Raw genomic sequence first — 20,671 nt, forward strand, 5'->3', positions numbered from 1 at the left:
TTTTCGTCGCTCTCTCTCTTTCTTTTGCCAATATTCCTCTCGATCTCGCTCGGCAATACAAAAATTTTGCATAATTTATTAGGAATATTTAATAAAAAATGCCACAAGGCAAACACTGATGGGCAGGGCGAGGGGAAATTCGGGCGGTAGTCAGTTGGCAAACTTTACGCTTCGTTAGCCTCTGTTTCATAGCCCCATCTCTCTTGCCCCTTTTGTGTGCCACATTTATGTTTTTTTTTTTTTTTTTACAACACCGATACACACACCCACACACACACTTACATTCGCCTGCATTTGCAATGTAGATTCACTTTTGTGAATTTATGGTGGAAAAACTCACACGACAATGCAAACTGGAAAAGGAAAGAAGCTCTGAAAGCTCGCCTTTCAAGTACACTCCTAAAAAATGTGGAATAGTAATAAATTAGCGCTAGTAGCATTGTATTGCATTGTTTTTTGTTTATGCGGCTCAATTTAAATGCTTGGTTAGATACTTTCAAAAAGGTTTTATTTTATGGTTATTTCTGGTAGTTTATTTTTTTTGTTTAACAAAATAACATACTTTATTTATTTGATGCAATTTTTAAAATATTTGACATTTTTTCTGTCAATTGAAACCCCATACAGTTAGTCAGCCTTAGTTAAATTTAACTTTCCGAATTGATTTCCCCAGCATTCTCCATAGTTGATTCGCAATCGATTTCATTGCGTTGGTAAAAGGTGTAACCCTTACGATTCGCCGCACCCCTCCGCAATCTGCGTGTGTGCAGTGCTCTTAACATAAATCATTGCCAACGAGTCGGTACATAGTTGGCGGGGGAAAAATCCTTTCGCATTGATTTGATTTCGAATAGTTGAAGCATGAAGTGACAGCTGAAATATCGCTTTACATGCGCCGCCAACGATGACGAGATACTTGAATCGCTGCGATGGCAGTCATCGGGAAGGGGAAATGGAATGGGTTTGTAATGCTGACAACCCAACGTCCCTCTGATTAGTCAGTCAGCATTGCACCTATGTATATGTGTCTCACTCAACACGCCCACACTCGAATTTCCCATCGCTTGCGCAATCAACTGACATTGCATAGTCGATCATTCCGCTCTGAACTTGACATTCTCCACTTGGCAGCTGCAATTTGTTTCAATCGCATTTAGTTTTCTGGATGATTCAATCGCATCGTTGCATCTTGAAAAATTTAAAACTTTTAAATGCCACTGTTTTGGTTTTAACGATGGTATGTGTTTTCTGGTCCGGAGTTCCCATGAAAGCGTAAAAAAACTCAAACCCTTAGAAGAACAATAAAGCTTATCCCCCACGGCCTTCTAATTCTTATCTGGCCATCCCTTCTAATTTCCTGATGCGTGCCTTGTCTCCCACAAAACCTAAGGGTCGGCTAGGGGGCACTCATTAAACCCTCCTGCGGGTATCCTTTATCCTGACCCGGAAATCAGCACGTTCTACCCGGCAAAAACAACTGCTTTTAGGCAGTTAAAGCATATTTTCGTGGGCAACAAATCAAGCATGAAAAGTGTATTAAACGCCGCCTTTTTTCGGGTCTTTAAAAATGTTCCGCTGCCTACTTGGTGGGGCTGCTGGGGCATTAAGACCTCGTTTGTCTTGCTCGATTCCGTCATGCCCTTCTAGGCTTTTTGGCAGCTGCCCTGCAAATTGGACAAGTAAATGGGGCCAGGAGCAGGCGCCACCAACAAATTGGGTATCGGCTAAAAAGAATTGAGTGCAAAAAAATGTTTGAAATTCTAATCTTTTAGTTCACGCCTGACTGCATCGCACAAGCACACGTACGCAGGCACGGCCTATGCGAACCTATAAAAATATACACAAAATATGACTAAAAGTTATCAGAACAGTTGGCATTGACTAAGTGAAACGAGCTAGATAAATTTCGAACTCTGTAATTTAATTGAAATATTTATATTTCAAAACATTCGCTCTGAAAGGCAACATAAAATTTAGTTTTAGAAAATAAACTTCTGTATTACTTAGTTGATTTCTACTGTAAAAATCTTTCTCTGCCCAAAAAATCTTTGATAGTGTTTCCCTATGTTTGTGTGCACAGACACGTGCTAAAGCCAAATATTTTGCTAGTCAATATATAACAAAAAATATTTTTTCGGGCTTGCGTACTGTAAAGATGAATGAACAGGCGAAATAAACGGGAATAAAGAGGGTAAAAATAAGCAGAAGAGAAAAAGGGATATATGTAAAATGGAATGAACGAGCAAAGCCCGTAAAAAACGAGAAAGAATTAAAACCAAAAGTCGTTGGGCTGAAAAAGGGGGCGGGTGGCGCAAAAGGATATGGCTAGGAGCAGAGCAGAGCAAAGCTATCTGCATCCTACTCACACCTTCTGTTCACACTTTTTGCACTGCATTTTGTTTTAAAACAAATACATTTCACGCCGAGACAAACTAACAAACATTAATCAAAAGTTTGCGGCCCGGTCTGAAGGTTGCCTGAGAAAATGGCCAGTAAAATCGGGAAATGGCAAACAGGGGAGCGGAAAAGCGGAAAGGGAAGTCCAGTGGTCAGTTGCCCAGCTGTTTGGACGGCCTCGGCCTTTTCTATATTAAAGTCCTCACCGCATGACGGGGCACTATTTTCAGGCTTTTAGATACAATGGCCAAAGGTCAGATTCTAATATGGAGCAAACGGGGATGCGATGGGATGGATTCTGCTGGGAACCGAAACTAGGCCGACAGGTGCGGCAGGTGAGCAGGTGGCACTCGCTTTGCTTACGTGGCAATCTGGGACTTGACCTTTGTCCTCAGCAACTTTTTCTGGTCCATTCTGTGCAGGCATCTCTGGATTTCATTGGACAGGCTGCATCGAAAACTTCCATAAAAGTTATGGGAATTTATTGATAATTGCAGTCGACACATAAATTAATTTTGAATTCTTTTGAAAATAGTTAACGTAAAGTTTGTTACGAATTCTAATCATTTGGATATCTAAATATTTAAAACAACAAAATATATAATAGATATATAAATAATTCTTAATACCAAGATTTTTTTTTTCTAAGCTTTAAAAGATATGATGTCTGATAATGAAGCGTAGCTACTAAAAAAAAATGAACACATGCATTGCCATAAAGTCGTTTCCATTGTTTTGCTATTCCCCTTCCAAGGTGAGAGTATTTCATCCGTTTTCTCTGTAATCAGCGTCATGTTGGAAATGCATTTCTCTCTTTTGTGCAATGCCATGCATATTTAAAAGCCCGCCCACACACACACACACACACGCAGGCATTTGTAAAACTGTTTGATTGTCCTGGCAAAAGCTGCAGGCTCTAGAATCCTGCCAATCCTGAACAGCTCTGTGTGCGTGGCACGTGTAAAGCAAAATTTTGTCCTTGACTTTGCCCCTTCTCCCTTTCTTTTGGGGAGTTTTGTTTAATTGCTAACACACTCCCGCACACACGAATGAAATTCCTAATGAATGCAAATGAATGGCGGACTATGGCAGCAACAACAAACTACTAAAAAGTATTTATTATGCGCAAAAAAAATTATTTTCATCACAGCATAAGTGGGTTAAAGCGAAAGCCTAGGACAGGGGCATGTGTATATGTGTATTCCTCTGTTTGCATATTTGCCGTGTAGGTATTTGCTTGCACATTTAATTTAAATATTTAATTAAAATTTCGAGCGCGGATTGATTCAGACAATTAAAAATAGAGGTCTCAGCAAAGTAAGTTTAATTTGGAGATAGTCGTTCGTGTTAGTTTTCTAATTTGAAGTCATTAGCAAGGAATGTAGATGGTAAGAACCTGATAGAAAGTGAGATATAATATGTAGACTAGAAATTGCATTAACTCAAATAAATTCGTTTGTAAAAGATAAAGATAAAGGTTAAGATACACGTTGTACTAAAAACTAAACCAATTGTTACGCTTAACTATTTTTCCGAATTTTAAGTTGGTTTAATTGATGACTTGCAATTAGTAGCGAAAATGAAACACACATTTTGAAATTGTGTTCATTTAATGGCTTAAATGAATTTTTAATTTGCAGATAGATAGATTTAATTACTGCAGCTTTCAACCTTCCCGGAATTTCGGCAAGTTTTTCTTTTCTGGTTATTGAAATAAATACCAGAAACTGCGTGCCCTGCCTCTGAATTCATAATTTTTTTGTGTGCAATTAAATCTGATCCCAGGGTGTGTGTATTTGCTTGGCCATAAACATGATTAAAAATTGTTGGATGCCTATCCGCAGTTTAAATTAAACATCCCAGCCCGCAATGGCCGCAAAAACAACAGCAACATCACAAAGCACCTTGTGCCGGTCTACATGTGTGTGTGTGTGTTTGCCAGTATGTGTGCGTGTGTGTGGATGGTGTGTGTGTGTAGCTTTGGTCCTGTTTGCATAAGTAGGCAAGCTAAAATGCTCCGTTTCGTTTCGTTTCGCTTTTGTTTTATTTGCATTGTTCTGGGCTGCCAGGACTTTGTGGAAGGAGTTTATTTGCTCTTCGGCTTTTATGCGCGCAAATTGTTTACTCTTTTTAGTGGCTTCTATTGTGCCAGAAAACAACGGGCTGGGATAATGATTGTTAAATGCTCTGCAGGCTTGGCTCGATTTTTCAGGATTTTAACTGCTACTAAAGGCGATACCTCGGAACGTATTTGTTACTTTTTTATTTTAATCTTTAATATTTGACTTTTGCAATGCATTCTTGGAAAGATAGAATTTGTGAAACACAGTCCTTAATCTGCGCTCTTATTTGTATAAAGTGAACAAGTAGGCATTATTTTTTTTTTAATGTATGAGCATATCACTTAAATAAGGTGAATATAATGTCATATCGATATAGACAAATATTTATAGTCTTATGTAGAATAATTCCACACTGTTGCACTAAATCAATAATTATCATTAATATCACGTAGGCAGCCAATTAAGTTTTATTTGTTGAATTTATCAGTGAAGTATTTGCATTTATTGTTATACCTTTAGCATAATTGCGGTATTCTTAGACAAATATAACTGATTGTTAAATAGGCATAAATCTTAGTTTGAATAAACACTTAATATGATGCTATAAATTTTAATAAAGAACCATCTCATTCTATTAAATAAAGTGGTGGGCATATCTTTGACCAAAAGCACCTAAGGTAAAATCAATATTATGGGCTTAGCATTGAAACCCAAATCCAACTTTAACTGTGAAAAGTGGCCTATTCGCATGCCCATTAAGACCCATCACCCACAACCAAATGTGGTAACAATGCATTCGCCCACTTCACCACCTCATCCGTCGAGGCTTTTTGGACGCTCATGAGCAAAGAAAAAGCACTTAGCACCGCTGCTACTCTCCGCTGCATAATGGCGCATAAGCGGCCACGCCTTCCGCCCCCTCATCATGCAGTGCACACACACACATATGCAGATGCTAGAAAATGGAGGAGGAACAACACACTCGCCTTAGTGTTGCATTCGCCGGCTCATGTTTGGCTAGGAAAAGCAAAAGTGCATACAAATGCGTTTCGTGTGTAGCCCCAAACTGCATTCGCTTTTTATGGTAATGCAAGGGGTTGTGGGTGGAAAATGCGATTGGCGCTGCTCGGCATTGGGACTTGGCTGTGACTTTTATTAGCTTCTTAGGGAACTCGGAAAATGGAAACCTGGCGAGCAAAGGGATTCACTCTTAGCGTTAGTTTACTGCATTCGGATAAGACGTCTATAGAATTGGAATATGCGATTGATATACATTGCTTTTTTTTATCAACTTCCGCTAAGCAATTGATATATCAATGTATATCAATTGCTTAGCAAAAGTTAATAAAATTAATATTTAATCGATTCCACAATTACTTATTCTTATATTAATTATTAAGTAAGTTGTGCAGATTGTGAAGATATTTACTTAAAAGCACAAATCGTATTATTGCCGTTGAAAAGTTGATTTCTTTTAATAGAAGTTCTCATTCAATTAGGATATATTTATTGAAATAAAACGGAAAACAAATTCCAATAACTTTCGAAGTTCCCTCGGAAAATGAATTACAGCTCGAGTAAAAACTTTTCTTTGCCCATCGAACAGCTGTTGACCTTCGCCTTTCAGGTCTTCTTCGGGAAAGGCCTCCACTTGACCGAAAGTTGGACCATTATGGCAAATGCACAAACACAAAAGCGAAAGTGGAGCACAGATGTGGGGACGAGTACATTCACACACGTATTTATATGTGTATGTAAACTGAAAATACAGATACCCACATATCGATGCTGATGGCCAGCCTGCTTTTAACTTTTGTAAGTCGTCTTTGGCATTTTTGATCCACTGACCCGAATGCCGGTCCATACATATTCTCGTGCATGTATATTGATATATGAATAGGTAGAATATATGGCAGTATGCATATACATATTTGATGACCAAATGCTTTTCAATAACAATACAACGCCAGCAACATTCAGGCACATAGCTCACAAAAGCCAACAACAAAGGCAAATAGACGTTATATATGTACATACACACATGAGGAAGAGTGGCATGGAAATCGGGGTGGCTGGGAAAATGGTGTGGGGGTGGAGGGAGGAACTGTACCTGTGTGTGTGGTCAGGTGTGGAGCTCTTTTGTGCCGATGCATCCAGCAAAAAGGTATTAAAAATGCTATATTGGCAATACCTCAGGATCTACAGTGGGTGTGCCCCAAAAAGAAAATGTGTTAGATGATATAAACATAATATGTGCACGAAAAAAGTGCAGTTTTAAATGATAACATTAAGTAGGATACTCCTAAGAATATAAAAAGTTCCTATTATCGAATATTTAATTCACTAAATTATGTTTTTAGCAATGTCATATACGAAATATAGCATTGTTTAAAGCCGAAAATGCCCACTGTGTCTGCTTATCAAATAGCAAAGAAATTTCTCGAATTTATTAAAGCACATTTTAATTAAACACAAAATTAAATACAAATATTTATGGCGTGTGCTAGATTTACATTTTTTGTGAAGCAAGCATACAAAAGAAAAGAGCGCTTTAACGAATTCCCTTGTAGGCATAATCCACTGTACTAATCCCCGATGTAGCCCAACATTTCATATGCATATTTAAATACTTTCTGAGCGGACGCTTTGTTATTCAGCATAAATAACCAAAAATAGAGGTGGGTAAGCCCTTAAATTTATGCCAAACTAATGCCAGTCCCTGGGAAATGGCTTTCTCTTCAGTTCCATCAGCCAGCAGTGGGCTTTGAGCGGGCTTAGTCCTTGTCCTGCAAAATGTTGTTAGCTTTATCCTGTCGATTGTCGCTGTTGAGGCTATAAAATAGACCGGTTATTATAAATTGCCATTCGGGCCAACAATAAAAAAGTCCTTGTTTTTTTCGATGTTAGTTATCCTTTTTTTAAAGGTCGTGTTCTATGCAAATGTTTGCATATTTATTAAAAATAGCAAAGATTTTGATATAATCCGTTGCATTTAATTGACTGCAACTAACAACTGAAAAATGCCATGTGGGTCACCCGAGAGTTCTTTACAAGGACAAAAAGCAGTGCGTAAAAAACCGAGAGGCTGCCGGGGTGGCAGATTATGGGTTTGTATGGCCAATAATTCATGACTGTGCACAATAGACGGGTGGTAAATGCATTGAAAGGCTATTAATGGGGCGCGGATCGGGAACTGTATTTATTTGCATTCCCTGATCCGTTACAATTTCAATTATGAGAAATGGGCCGATATGTGTTTGCATTTCATTTCGTCGAGTGAGCTCAATGATGATGGCAATCATAAAGTGTCCTTTTTTACTGTCGCTCCCAGCAGGATAAGCTGCAAAACACTGCAAGCTTACATATTGAAATGCAATCTCGTACTCTAATTCATTGGTCTTAATTTATGTTTTGTAATCCTCCATGCTGTGTTTGATAGTGATTAAGTTCCGTTTGATCGAGTGCTTTAAAGAGCAAACTTTTATTAATTTAAAGCTTCGCATCAACCTGCAGGCAAGAAATCCTAAAAATGGATTCCCTGTTTAACTTAACCAAGTTAAATAATCAAGTTTGTTCCACAATCTGTATCACAATCCCTCCGCCAGGACTTCATTTTGTCAGTGGCACCGCTAATAAACAAAGGCTTTCAGTTGGCTGATTATTGCCATTGAACTGAAAACGCGACTGCCTGCGACAAAGTAGAAATGTAAGAAGAGTCAAAATCCTTGACGAACGAGGAGGAGAGTGCTCCGCCATCCGCTATCCGTTATCTGTTATCTGTTAGTTTAGCTGCCACTACATGTTGTTTCAAAGTTTTCCCGGAGCAATCAGCTGGGTGGGCGGTGGAATGGGAATGAGGATTTTCCAACGGCTGATGTTGATGCTGCAATTGGAAAAGTCAACGGCTGTGTGCAATGCCAGAGGCAATATTGTCTCTTTGGCTGGAAGGCGGGATGAAATAAGGGAAATTGAAAACAGAATCGCAGACGGCAGGCAGGTGGAAGCTAAAGGAAATGCAATCAAGTCGGTTACTGTCTGAGTTTTCCTCGTTGTCATAAAAGGATTTCTACCAAGATTTTTACAAGCTTTCCTGCACTAAGAATGTTTGATATAGAAATACCTTGGATTGGCTCAACTGTATAATTGGCCTTAAAAAATCCATGAATTGGGTGATGGTTATGTACAATTAACTATTAAATTTTTGATATATATATATTAGGATGAAACCAAAAAAATTGCAAACGATAGAAAAGAATTCGTAGTACACGTTCTCCATTTCAAAAAAGATATCCAAACTAGGATTTCTAAGAGTCAAAAATATAAATAGTGATTTAATTTTTTTAAAAAAAATTACTAGATTGTGTATGTAAGGAAGCATGTACAATCAACAATCAGCATGTTTGATTTGTGCATAATAGCCGTGTCTAAAAAATTGTTGGCTGCAGAATGCATGTGTAATTTTTGCATTCGAATTTGGCAAATATTTGCGCAAAATGAAAGTAAATGCCATTGGAATTCGGCCCAATCGTTGGCATCACCATACAGTTAAATATTTTGCAAGATCCGCAAGCCTGTGACCGCCAACCACCGATTCAAGTGCAAATCGAATCAGCCTGGCGTGAAAACGCGCCAGGAAATCACAGCCCAGCAAAAAAGTGAAAACGGAAAAAATCGGAATGTGGGAATGTGTATATATTATGTTATTATTGAGTTTTTGTGCGCTGCAGTCCTCTTTGGCGTAGGGAAAACTGCATTTAGCCAAGGGCTGCTGTTGTGTGCATTTTTTGTGGAAAAGTTGCCACATTCAGCTGAAAGAGCAAATCAAATTTCCGGACCAAAATCCCTTCCTTGGCCAAAAACCCACTTTCCGTCATTAAAGTTGCATCTGCATCTGCTCGTCCTCGACGACGTTGCCATGGTATTTCAGTTCGAACCTGGACAATTAGTTGTGCTGCTGTTGCAGCCTTCGCTCCCGAAATCTGTTCCAATTTCGGTGATTTCCCAGCAGCCTCACCTGCCACTCCATTTCATTCTCAGGCCATCAGCGAGGACCCCGACTAAATAATCAATAACTGTCACACAAAACCAATTCGGGCTCCTGGCGCCCGAAACTTTTCGGCTGACAAAAGTTCGGTGTGTCCAAAACAGAGCCAACAAATAAAGTGACGCGCTGTTTTCATTTGTTTTGATTGAGGTTGGCATCTTGTTCAAGCAAATGAAGGTGAACGCTTGGATTGCCCAATGAAAAATGGAATATTGAATTACGTTCGGAGCTGGTGAAAGTGAAGATCCTTTCGGTTGGATAAATTAATTTGGTTCGGTTTGGTCGGTTTGAACTAATTGGCTGTGGGTTGGCTACCGATAAAAAATTGTTGATATTCAACAACACTTTCCATAAATTTAATCACTTAAATATGCAAAGAGAGATAATAAACTTGTGGCTTTTGGTGCGATGACCCAGCTATCATGGTATCAAACTCTGAATTTTCCCGTAAAATCATCCGCACAATCGACCGTCCTTCGAAAATATCTGCAAACATTAATTTAATTTCTAAAATACATCCCTCTGTCGGTTTGTCGAAATGGATGCCCGAATCCCACAACTCCTGGCATTAAAATGGAACCATTCGATTCTATGGCCTTACCTTGCGGCAGTTGATTTTGGTTACGCCCTCCTTTCGGCCTAAAAATATGCTGATCAACTTTTCTTGGCTTTTTTCGGCTGACATTTGCACATTTTATGGTCCATGGCCACAATTTAATGTACGATGTGCTTTGTTGGTCCTCTCTTGTTGTTGTCGTCAATGCCATTCTCATTTTCGTTGTTGGCTAATTTAATATTGTGCTTTGTATGATTTTCACATATTATCAAGAAGTTTTATTGCGGCAATTGAACACGTTGTCAGAGGGACTTGACTCCGTATCGTCGTAAAATTGAAGCACCCCCAGTATTTTTGGATATTTATGTTAAGGATATTGTAAACGTGTACACTGTTGTGTGCGTATACGTAATATGCGGGCGGCCCTGCGGCTCTGCGGCTCTGCTTTGTTGTTGGTTCTGGCTGTTTACTTTTATTGGCATTCGGTATTATTGGTTATTGGGGGAGGGATACTTATGGTATAGGGATCGGAAAAGGTGCGCGTGCCTGTCTAGATGCCTGATATAATTTAACTTTTATTTCTCTATTTATGGCTTAATAAGACACACGTTCGCGAGGTTTCCACAGCCAAGGATGCTTATCGGGAACTTGAGCCAACCACTTTTTTATAGCCGGGTCAAGATAAACGCTTATTTAATTGCTGCACACGAAACTTTCACAGCGATGACAATACACTAACTCCTTTATCAATGGCAATAAATTTATATTTGCCTATGTTAATAATTACCTCATTGAATGTGGCAGACCATCACAAGTGATTTATCATGCCCAATAAGTGTCAAACTCAATATAAACTTATATCTGAGTGCTGCTACTTGTAATGTATAAATATAAATTACCTCTCATCTGAAGTTTTTCATGCTTTTGGTTGATTGAGAGGAAATATATCACTTATGAGAAGAATGCCCATCTTCACATGTGTTTGTATTTGAATAAATTTATTTATAAATTTAACTGATAAAGAATCGCCTCGTTTTTCATAAAATGTTATATTGTAGACTTTCAGTTATGCAATATGGCTATAATTTCCTAGCATTTTAAAATAAAGATCTCAATTCTTTGTCCTTTTTTTTATTTCTAAATTAATTTAACTTCATCTTGGCTTAAACTAAAGGCTTGCAGGGTCATTAGCACTGCTACTGACCGAACAGGTGATTAAGTCCCGTAACGTTCTTTTGGCATATTTTCGGTACCCCTGCAGGAATGCTTCACTTAAAACCAACAGCAAATGGCAGGACAAATATTGACAAAGAAAAGCAACTAATAGCAAACAACAGCCAGTGAAGTGGTCCTTGACGAAAACGAGAGCGAGCTGGGGTCGGCGTAGTTGAAAGGATGCAGCGGAGCAAATAGCGGGAGAGCGAGGGTTAGGCCTAGTTTGGGATTTCGTCCTGAAACTGCAACTGACCGCAGGTCGCGGTTGAGGGGAAATGCTGGGATAACCATACTTTCCAGGCTCCCGCGAGACTTCTCCTTGAGCCAAGACTCTTGAGAAATAACGCTTAGCTACTTACCGCTGCTCTGGCTTTTTATTTTTCTGGCATTTTGCTCGAATTTTCCCCACTCACTAGTTCGTTCGCCAGTTGTTTTTCCCGTTTTTTTGTTTTTAGCTGGTAAGGTCTATTATGCTTGCGAAAATTGCTTTACAGCTGCAAAACAATGCGGCAAAAAAGGTTACACAGCACAAAAAGAAATCCACACAAAAATGAATAATGACAGCGAACTGGAGGGAATAGTCTAGAGATTACTTTTAACTCCGTTTTCCCTTTTGTTAATAAATAGGAGAATTCCATATGCCCTTTCAAAGATAAAATCTAATTGTAAGACAGGCATAATAAACAAATAAAATCTAAATTCTAACCCATAAAAATAAATGTAACATGTCCCAAAACCAACCCCTTGGAAATTAACAATATTAAAATGGTATAATAATAATTTAGTTTAGTTTACTCGTAAAGCTGCACTAAAACATTTCAAGCTCAGCTAACGATTTTATCAGTTTCCTTTATTTCCACGGGTTTTTAGGAATATCTGAGGCATATTCCCCGGATCCGCGAGTAAGGGTATTAAATGGGAATTTACTATCAAAGTCTCCGAACAGCAGAAGTGAAATAATATTTGCCCCAAACCTAAGGGTAGGAAAATCGGTTGGGGAAGTGCAGCTAAAATAATTTGCGCATAATGAAGCCGGAAGTGTGAATGCAAAGAATACAAGGAAAGTGGAAGAAAGAACTTCATTATCTGTGCGAAGCAGCTCGTCGAGTGGAAATTCAGGCTTGGTCGAGGCGAGGCATTCAAGCAGGGAAAATTACACAAAAATCTTTGCCGGGATTTTCTAATTAAAGTTTCAGCAAGCGAAACGCGGCGCCAAAGTGAAATTAATGGCACTGCCATTTTGGCCAGACCGGGTTTTCCCATTTACCCCTATTTGCTTATATGTTTGTGTGTGTATATGTGGCTTTATGAAGTCAACGATGGCAGCATTTTGGGCCACTTAATCTGTTCTCTCAGTCGAACTCAGCTTTACCCCCTATTCAGCCCCGACACCTCGGTGTGTGCGTAATTTATTTGCAATCAATGCGGCCCGAAAAGACATTATTTTTACATTAAAGCAAGGGCTAAGAATGTGTGCGAGAGAGAACGTACACAAAGTTGGCCAAAAATCCGTGCCAAAAACCAAGTTTGCCGCCATTTGGCAGCTGTCACATAATACATCTCGCAACGAGTAAGCATAACTTATGGACTTCAACTAGGAACAGCTTACTTTAAGTAATGCCGAAAAAATTAGGATATCCTGTTGAAAACATTTTAGTATAGGCTTCAACAGTTTGACTACCATTTAAATTAATTATTTAATAACTGGTCAAAACTTGTGATTTTAATACTGTATCATGCCTTCAAATTTTATATCAGAATCTTTATATATTTTATTGAGCTTTTAAGTGTATGTTTCCCAATTTCTGGGAATCCTCAGTGACACGTGAGATATAACATTTGTGAGTTGTTATAGCCCACGTTAATGCGAGTTTCATTGGGCTGAACGTCCCAATCTAACCGCTCCGCCGCTCTAAACAGGGGCCGTTGCTCCCGGTTTTCTGTTCGTCTTTGTGTGTGTGGTTGCGTCAGAAGGAACTGACAAGCTCCATGGAAAGTTTCTCCAACCCCGGGCACGTATCGTGTGTCATAAGCAGGGAAAGCGGCTTTTGGAAGCGACAACGGGAATGGAAAACTGCAGCGGACACTGCAGTTCTGCAGTTGGAAATAAAATTATTAACCCCGCTGCAATGCAACATAAATAGGATTAGTGTCTGCAGCAAGTGCACAAGAAGAACAAACACGACTTGGACTTGGTTGACGAAGGAGGCGCCGTAGAAAGGCCACAACAAAGGCAACCCAACCAGCCAGCCAGCCAGCAGCATTTGCATTTGCATGTTGCATACTTCACGGCGTAGTGCTCACATATGATAAACGGCAACGACAATACCACAACCACTGAGCCACATACACACACTCGTATCTGTATCTGTGTCTGCGGGTATTTCCCTTTTTCAGTATCTGCTTCGTATTCGTACTCGTACTCGTTTTGTCTTTGTTTTGGCCGGGCAAAAATGCAGCTGAGTATTTTTAGCTACATGCAAAAACTTCATTTCATTTCTGCGGCTGGAGTCCAGTGTATTGACCCCTAAACGCCCTCCACTCTCACACTAACAAACACACACACCCACATCCCGACGTAAGTGACAAAGCCATTCCATTTTACTCACACCCCCTTCCATTTCGACACCATCGCGGTTTTTGCAAGCATTTTGTTTGCTTTGCGGTTTCTGTTGCCGTTTCCCATTCTGCTTCGCTTTGGAATCCGACATTAAAAACTCGCTTTCGTATCCAAAAGTCAACTGTTCTGAGCCCGATTGAGTATTCGACCAACCGGGCAGGTTAATTTAAGTATTTATGCAGCGTTAATTTATAATTGAGCCATCACTGGATCGATTTGCCCAACAGGCACTTGCAACAGCCTCGATATTTGCCCCTTGAAATCGAATCACTGATTCCTGTGAAATGCCATCGGGTAGTCAACAAGCCGATTTTCGTTGCGAAATCTGTGAAAAAGCATTTGTCATATATACAAATTTTATTTTTCCCGTTTCGCAAAAAAATCAGTTTGCCCGTCTCTTTTATTTTTAAAGAATTTTTTTTCGACAAAATGTAACTCCCGCATTTTAAAGCAACAATTGTAGTTTCTTTACTTTTAATGTTTTGTATTGTTTTTTATCCTTTTTTAAAATTTACTTACATACATGCGATTTAAAATTTATATAGCTTAAGTCGCACTACACTAGAAGGAGCAGCAGGTGCCTTGCGACCAAAGCGACCAAGATAGGAACTCGACAGGCATGCGGCTTGGGCTTGAAAAATTAACGCGGAAATGCCAAAATGTTGTGCATACGCCCCGTTGCCTGCATGCAAATTTCATGTATTAAGCCTGGCAAGAGGCAGTGTCGCGTAGGGGGGTAAAACCGGGAACTTGTTGTGTTTGGCTTGCATGGTCGACGGCCATAATTGCAACATGCCGCACAAACACATACAAACGCGCATCACAGTGGGCGATTTGAGACTCTAGCCAAGTCAAACAAACCACGGGGCATAACCAAAAACAAAAAATCTGAAAAAAACAGAAAACCGAAATTCTAGCTATGCTAAAGTTTGGCATGGTAGAATTAGAGCTCTGTTGTGGAACTCCTAGCTGGGTGTTGTTATGACTTAATGTGGCCAAGACAAGGGGTTTCAGAAAAGCACTGGCAGAAAAAATATTAAGTTATTAACAAAATATATATTTCGAAATGAAATTTTTGGTCAGGATTATTTTATATAATAATAAAACAAATAATTAACGTAAATATTCTATAAATGCCTATAGGGTAAATGTTGGTATAACTATACTGTTTCAAAACTAGTTTCGTTCTTTGTTTGCTTTACCCTCAGTTATTTATAGTGGTGCATCCTCAGAAATATATAGGGACTCTTCCTGCAGCTCATTAAACTGTCCGCAGTCCTGAGTTTATGACAGCCGCACTAACCATATACCCATATTTTCCGACTCTTTGTAGACCTGTGGCGGTATACCAGCGGGATAGGAATCGGGATACTCATCCGGAATCATTCTAGTCCGAGTATGCGATGGCAGCGGGAAGAGCAGCCGCGACGCTGGAGGCTCCGGGTCCGCCCAGCGGTCAGGACATAGCCAGCGACAACAGCGCCCAGCGCCGCACGCTGGCGACGAAGGTGCGTCGAAAAGGGCCACGCCCCCAGCGGCGCCTGCACCCGCCCCTGCGCCCACGCCTGCCGCTCCATTTGCACCTGCTACTCTGGCTGCTGTGCTGCTGTTCCCAGCTGGGCCAGCTGAGGGCCGAGTGCCCAGCGGTGTGCGAGTGCAAGTGGAAGAGCGGCAAGGAGTCCGTCTTGTGCCTTAACGCCAACCTAACCCACATCCCGCAGCCGCTGGACGCGGGAACTCAGTTGCTGGACCTTAGCGGCAATGAGATCCAACTAATACCCGACGATAGCTTCGCAACCGCCCAGTTGCTAAACCTGCAGAAGGTGTACCTGGCCAGGTGTCACCTCCGGCTGATCGAACGTCATGCCTTCCGTAAGCTGATCAACCTGGTGGAACTGGATCTGAGCCAGAACTTGCTCCCGGCCATACCGTCATTGGCCCTCTACCATGTCTCAGAGCTAAGGGAGCTCCGACTGAGTGGTAACCCCATACTGAGAGTGCCGGACGATGCATTTGGCCATGTCCCACAATTGGTGAAGCTGGAGCTGAGCGACTGCCGCCTGTCGCACATAGCTGTCCGAGCATTTGCCGGGCTGGAGAGCAGTCTGGAGTGGCTGAAACTGGATGGAAATCGGCTGAGCGAGGTCAGGAGTGGCACCATCACCTCGCTGGCTTCACTGCATGGTCTGGAGTTGGCGCGCAATGCCTGGAATTGCAGCTGCTCCTTGCGTCCTTTGAGGGCCTGGATGCTGCAGCAGAATATACCTAGTGGCATACCGCCAACATGTGAGTCTCCTCCAAGATTGTCCGGAAGGGCTTGGGATAAGCTCGATGTAGATGACTTTGCGTGTGTTCCACAAATCGTGGCCACGGACACCACAGCCCACGGAGTGGAGGGCAGGAACATAACCATGAGCTGCTACGTGGAAGGAGTACCCCAACCGGCTGTCAAGTGGCTGCTTAAAAACCGACTGATAGCCAATCTCAGTGCTGGCGGGGATGGTGACTCCGATTCGGAGCCCAGGACAGCGGCAGCTACTCAGGGTAGGAAGACCTATGTGGTCAACATGCTGAGGAATGCCTCGAACCTGACCATTCTCACGGCTGACATGCAGGATGCCGGGATCTATACGTGTGCGGCGGAAAATAAGGCTGGAAAAGTGGAGGCCAGTGTGACTCTGGCAGTATCCCGTAGACCCCCGGAAGCTCCGTGGGGCGTAAGAATTATTCTGCTCGGGGCGGTAGCCGCCCTGCTTCTCGTCGGTGGATCCTCCTTTGCGGCCATTTGCTTGTGTTCCCTGCAAAGGCGAAGAAAGCTGCGTCTCTGGAACTCTGTACCTCCTGTGAGGAGAAGCGAGAGCTACGAGAAGATCGAGATGACGGCCAGAACGAGACCGGATCTGGGAGGAGGGGCTAGTTGCGGAGGCGGCAGTGCCACGGGCGCCGGACTCTTTCACGATGCCGAGGAGCAGGGCTATCTGCGGGCAGCTCATACGCCACTAAACGACAACGATGCCGGGCAGGCGGCGGCCATCGTAAATCCGAGTGCAGGAAGTGTACAGCGGAGAAATGGAGACTACCTGCACGTGTCCACCCACTGCGATGATGAGGAGGAGGAGCAACAGCTGCACCACCACCCACAGCAGCAGCCCGCGAGCCAGCACCACCCACATCCCAATCAGCAGCAGCATCAGCAGAGGAAGGGCTCCCAGGGCCATGTTGTCTCCGCATCCGGGGCGAATAATTCAGCACCGCTGGAGGAAACGGATCTGCACATACCGCGCCTCATCGACATCGGCGGGTAAGTTGTCCAACACCGGGAAAAAGTAAGGGAAAATTCTTCAAATTGAAAGAATTGAAAAATTGTTTGCCCTATTTATTTCATTAAATTGGTTTCTAGATTTTGAATATATCTGTAGATTTTATTTAAAGCTTAAAATCTACAACCTGTATTAGCTCATTACCATTACCACGATTTCTTCACTCAGTGTATGCCTCGGGTGCCCTTTGTTTCTGCGGTTCTCGTTACTTCGAGTGGCAATTGTCCCCCGACCGGGCGTCCGTGTCCCTGTCAAAGAGCTGTCATGCTCGAGTGCGGAACGCGCCCGGATCTCCGTATTGCGTCCGTATTATGGGCAACACTTGACACTTCCACTCTGGGCTCGAGCCTCCTTTTCGAAAAACCCCACGCCCATTGCCCACCAGCCATCCACCTCCATCTCCGGCGACTATGAGAACGCGCGTGCTAATGACGCGCGAAATATGCGAGCACATCCACATTCAACGTCCTGCCCCCCGCACCCAACCTTCAGCATCCAAGACCACATCCACATCCTCATACACGCGATCCGGAGAAGTGGTTTATTTCGGGCACACTGAGAACTCACTCTGCCTGATTGGCGCTTGTCATGTAAAAGGAATCCTGCCGCGGATGCGAGTACGAGTGCGGGTTAATGGATGTGCGGTGCCGGTTATCTTCATGGACGATGACACTGCCGAATAACGACAATCTGAAAAGTCAAGCACTTAAGCAATATAGGATGCAGGCAATTACTAGAGCTGTGAAAACAAAGGGGGACAGCTCATTCAACTGGGCAGGGAAAAAAATTTCTTATTTCAATGTTTTATATTCATTGTTTTCCAAAATGTATACTCGCCGTGTCCTTGTATTTTTTTATTATACCTTTTTAATAATTTTTTTAGTTTTTCTTGAGTCCCACAAAAATTTAAAGGGTATTTTTTCTTCTTTTCATTCCACCAGCACCGATTCCGCATCGAGTTCGATCTCCAGTCAGGTGGACGCTGCTGCCCGCTTAGCGGGCTATGCCGGACACACCTGGAAGACCACACCCATTGCCACCACCAAGATCAATTCCCCGCACAGCAAACCGGTGACCTCGGCGGCTCCATCCTCTCTGAATGCACAGGCCACGCCCTACGCGCACTATGGAAACCATCCGGCGGACGAGATGGCCACTTCGGTGTTTTGCAGTGAGGGGCAGGAGAGCGACTTGTTCGATAGCAACTATCCGGATCTGCTGGATATAGCCAAGTATGCGGTGGCCCAGGCGCAGCAGGAAGGTCGGGGTCAGGGGTATGCCCAAGCCACGGCCACTCCGAATGGGGGTTTGTGCACGCTCCCCCGAAAACTAAAGACCAGTGGAAAGTACTTCCGCAACTCCTCGGATAGCCAATCACCCCTGCTGGCGGATAACTCCAGTAAATATGGTAGTAGCACCCTTGGCGATGGAAGCTTCCTGAACGAAGCGATGGGTCTGGGCAGAAGGTATTCTGCGGAATCGAGTTATGCTAACTATTCGACCACGGCCACCTACACGGGCGGTGGCCAGCGGGCCAATAGTTTCCTTAACCTGGTGCAAAGTGGCGCTCACCAAGGGAAACTGGTGCCGGGTCACCTGGGCCAGAAGCCCAGCCTGCCCTCAAGCCCGGTCCAGCATCAGCGATCTCTGTCGAGTGCGGCCACGCCCCTTCTGGACTTCTCAGCCCTGGCATCAAGGGCCGCCGGAGCGGCCAACACATCGGTGGCCGCTTATGATTACCATGCCGCGCAGCTGGAGAGGTTTCTGGAAGAGTACCGCAACCTGCAGGATCAGCTGTGCAAGATGAAGGAAACCTGCGATACGATCCGGAAAAAGGAGACTCCTTTGCGAGTGGCCATTGGACAGTCGGCTGCGCAGTTGGCGGACCCCGTGATGTACAGTGCAGCCTCGCACAGTCCAAAGCCGCCGGCGACCAGCAACCTGAAGACAAAGACCCTACTCCCAGGACAACCACCCGATCCACCCCCCTACTGGTTGCACCGGAACGCCATGCTGAAGCGGTTAAATGGGGATGGCAGTGCTGGTGCTAATGGTTCTGGTGGATCTCCAGCCTCTCCGCAGCCCGGACAGGATATTTTCAAGAGCTAATCGCAATCGTGTACAGCGGGAGGATTAAGTGATGGGGCAGGAGGAAAATCGAGAGACTTTGGTCCGCCAAAGAAGGCATGAGCTTGCAGGAATAAACATAGTCTCTTATCAAAATTCAAAAGTTTCTAATTTATGACATATATTTTTTATTATTTCACACTCTTAATGCCAGTTTATAAAGTATTTTTCACATTATTATACAAAACCAAAGTAACTGTGGTGATTTGTTGCACTTTTGGAAACTGAAAAATTTTGATTTATTTAACATTTTATACATGAGTCGACACTATGAATGTTACCATTATCTTATAATTGGGTTTGTAAATTATTACTTTTACAACAACGAAATACACATTTTACCTGCAAGCTCCTCCCTGTCGACTTAAATGCATATGTATGCATAGTTAGTTAGCTAGATAGCTGGAGGACATTCAACTGGTTCGATACCCAGCCCCTCTGTTGTATTATAGAAATACTTTTCCACTCTTTATACTCGCTACTATGCAATATTAAATACGATTCGGTGAAGCCGGAGGTCGAACAACATAAGATATTGTAAGTGTATAGACAGCAATCCCTTAGAAGAAAAAGAAAATACTTTCACGAAAACACCTATTGGAACCTAATCCTAGAATCCCCAATAAAACTCTCGTGTTAGTCTAACTACAAGTGTTTTTGTACTTTAAGCGATCTCAATATAAACAAGGATAATATAGATGACCCTAATTATCATAAGTATGAGTTGGCACAGACTGCAGATCGATAGATTGACATATTGTTTGATTGTTAGATGTTTGTTTTTCAGTTCCGCAGTTCAGGTCACAAATTGTACGCCAATTAGATCCAAACTCTAAATTGTAATTTAAAGCGATAAAAACAAAAACCGAAAACGTATTTTAGGGTGTCACTAAACTAAAACTCGAAAGCATTTCACCCAAACAACAAGAGAAAGCAAAAATAAAATTAGTTGAGAATTGAAGAAAAAAAAAATAAAACAAAATAGCAAAACGAGTTTCACTGGATCGAATGGCTAATTGAGGGGCGTGCAAATGTCCACATCCGGGGTAAAAGGTTACTGAATTGCCGTTTGCCGTGCCACATTCACTTTCGCGGAGGCGTTGGTCAAGATTAAACAATAATTTCGGACCGAAAAATGGGGGGATGAACTTCTTCACACAGCAAAACTACGCCAATTGGTACGGCGCCCATTTCCTTTTATTTTTCGCCTCGCATTCCGGCTGCCAAATGAAGTTGTAAAATGCAAATGAAGCCGTCGCCGTAGTCACATGCGCGTTAAAGTTCATGTTCGATGTGATGTCGCCATAAAGCAGGATTAAAACGAATTTA

The 20,671-nt window shown here is 42.3% G+C and overlaps 1 protein-coding gene across 3 annotated transcripts in view; it reads left to right on the forward strand.

The window, feature by feature from the left end:
- The window catches only part of LOC6732436, a 31,212-nt gene extending 10,877 nt beyond the window's left edge, over positions 1 to 20,335 (forward strand). For all 3 annotated transcript variants that reach the window (XM_039293222.2, XM_039293224.2, XM_016180182.3), the window contains exons 3-4: positions 15,229 to 17,196; positions 18,157 to 20,335. In XM_039293222.2, the coding sequence (XP_039149156.1) occupies positions 15,299 to 17,196; positions 18,157 to 19,324 (3,066 nt within the window). In that variant the 5' untranslated portion in view covers positions 15,229 to 15,298 and the 3' untranslated portion in view covers positions 19,325 to 20,335. The remainder of the gene's footprint in view (positions 1 to 15,228; positions 17,197 to 18,156) is intronic.
- Positions 20,336 to 20,671: the final 336 nt, after the last annotated feature.

The sequence above is a fragment of the Drosophila simulans genome, chromosome 2L (genome assembly GCF_016746395.2).
Source record: "Drosophila simulans strain w501 chromosome 2L, Prin_Dsim_3.1, whole genome shotgun sequence".
In the NCBI taxonomy this organism is placed as follows: Eukaryota; Metazoa; Arthropoda; class Insecta; order Diptera; family Drosophilidae; genus Drosophila; species Drosophila simulans.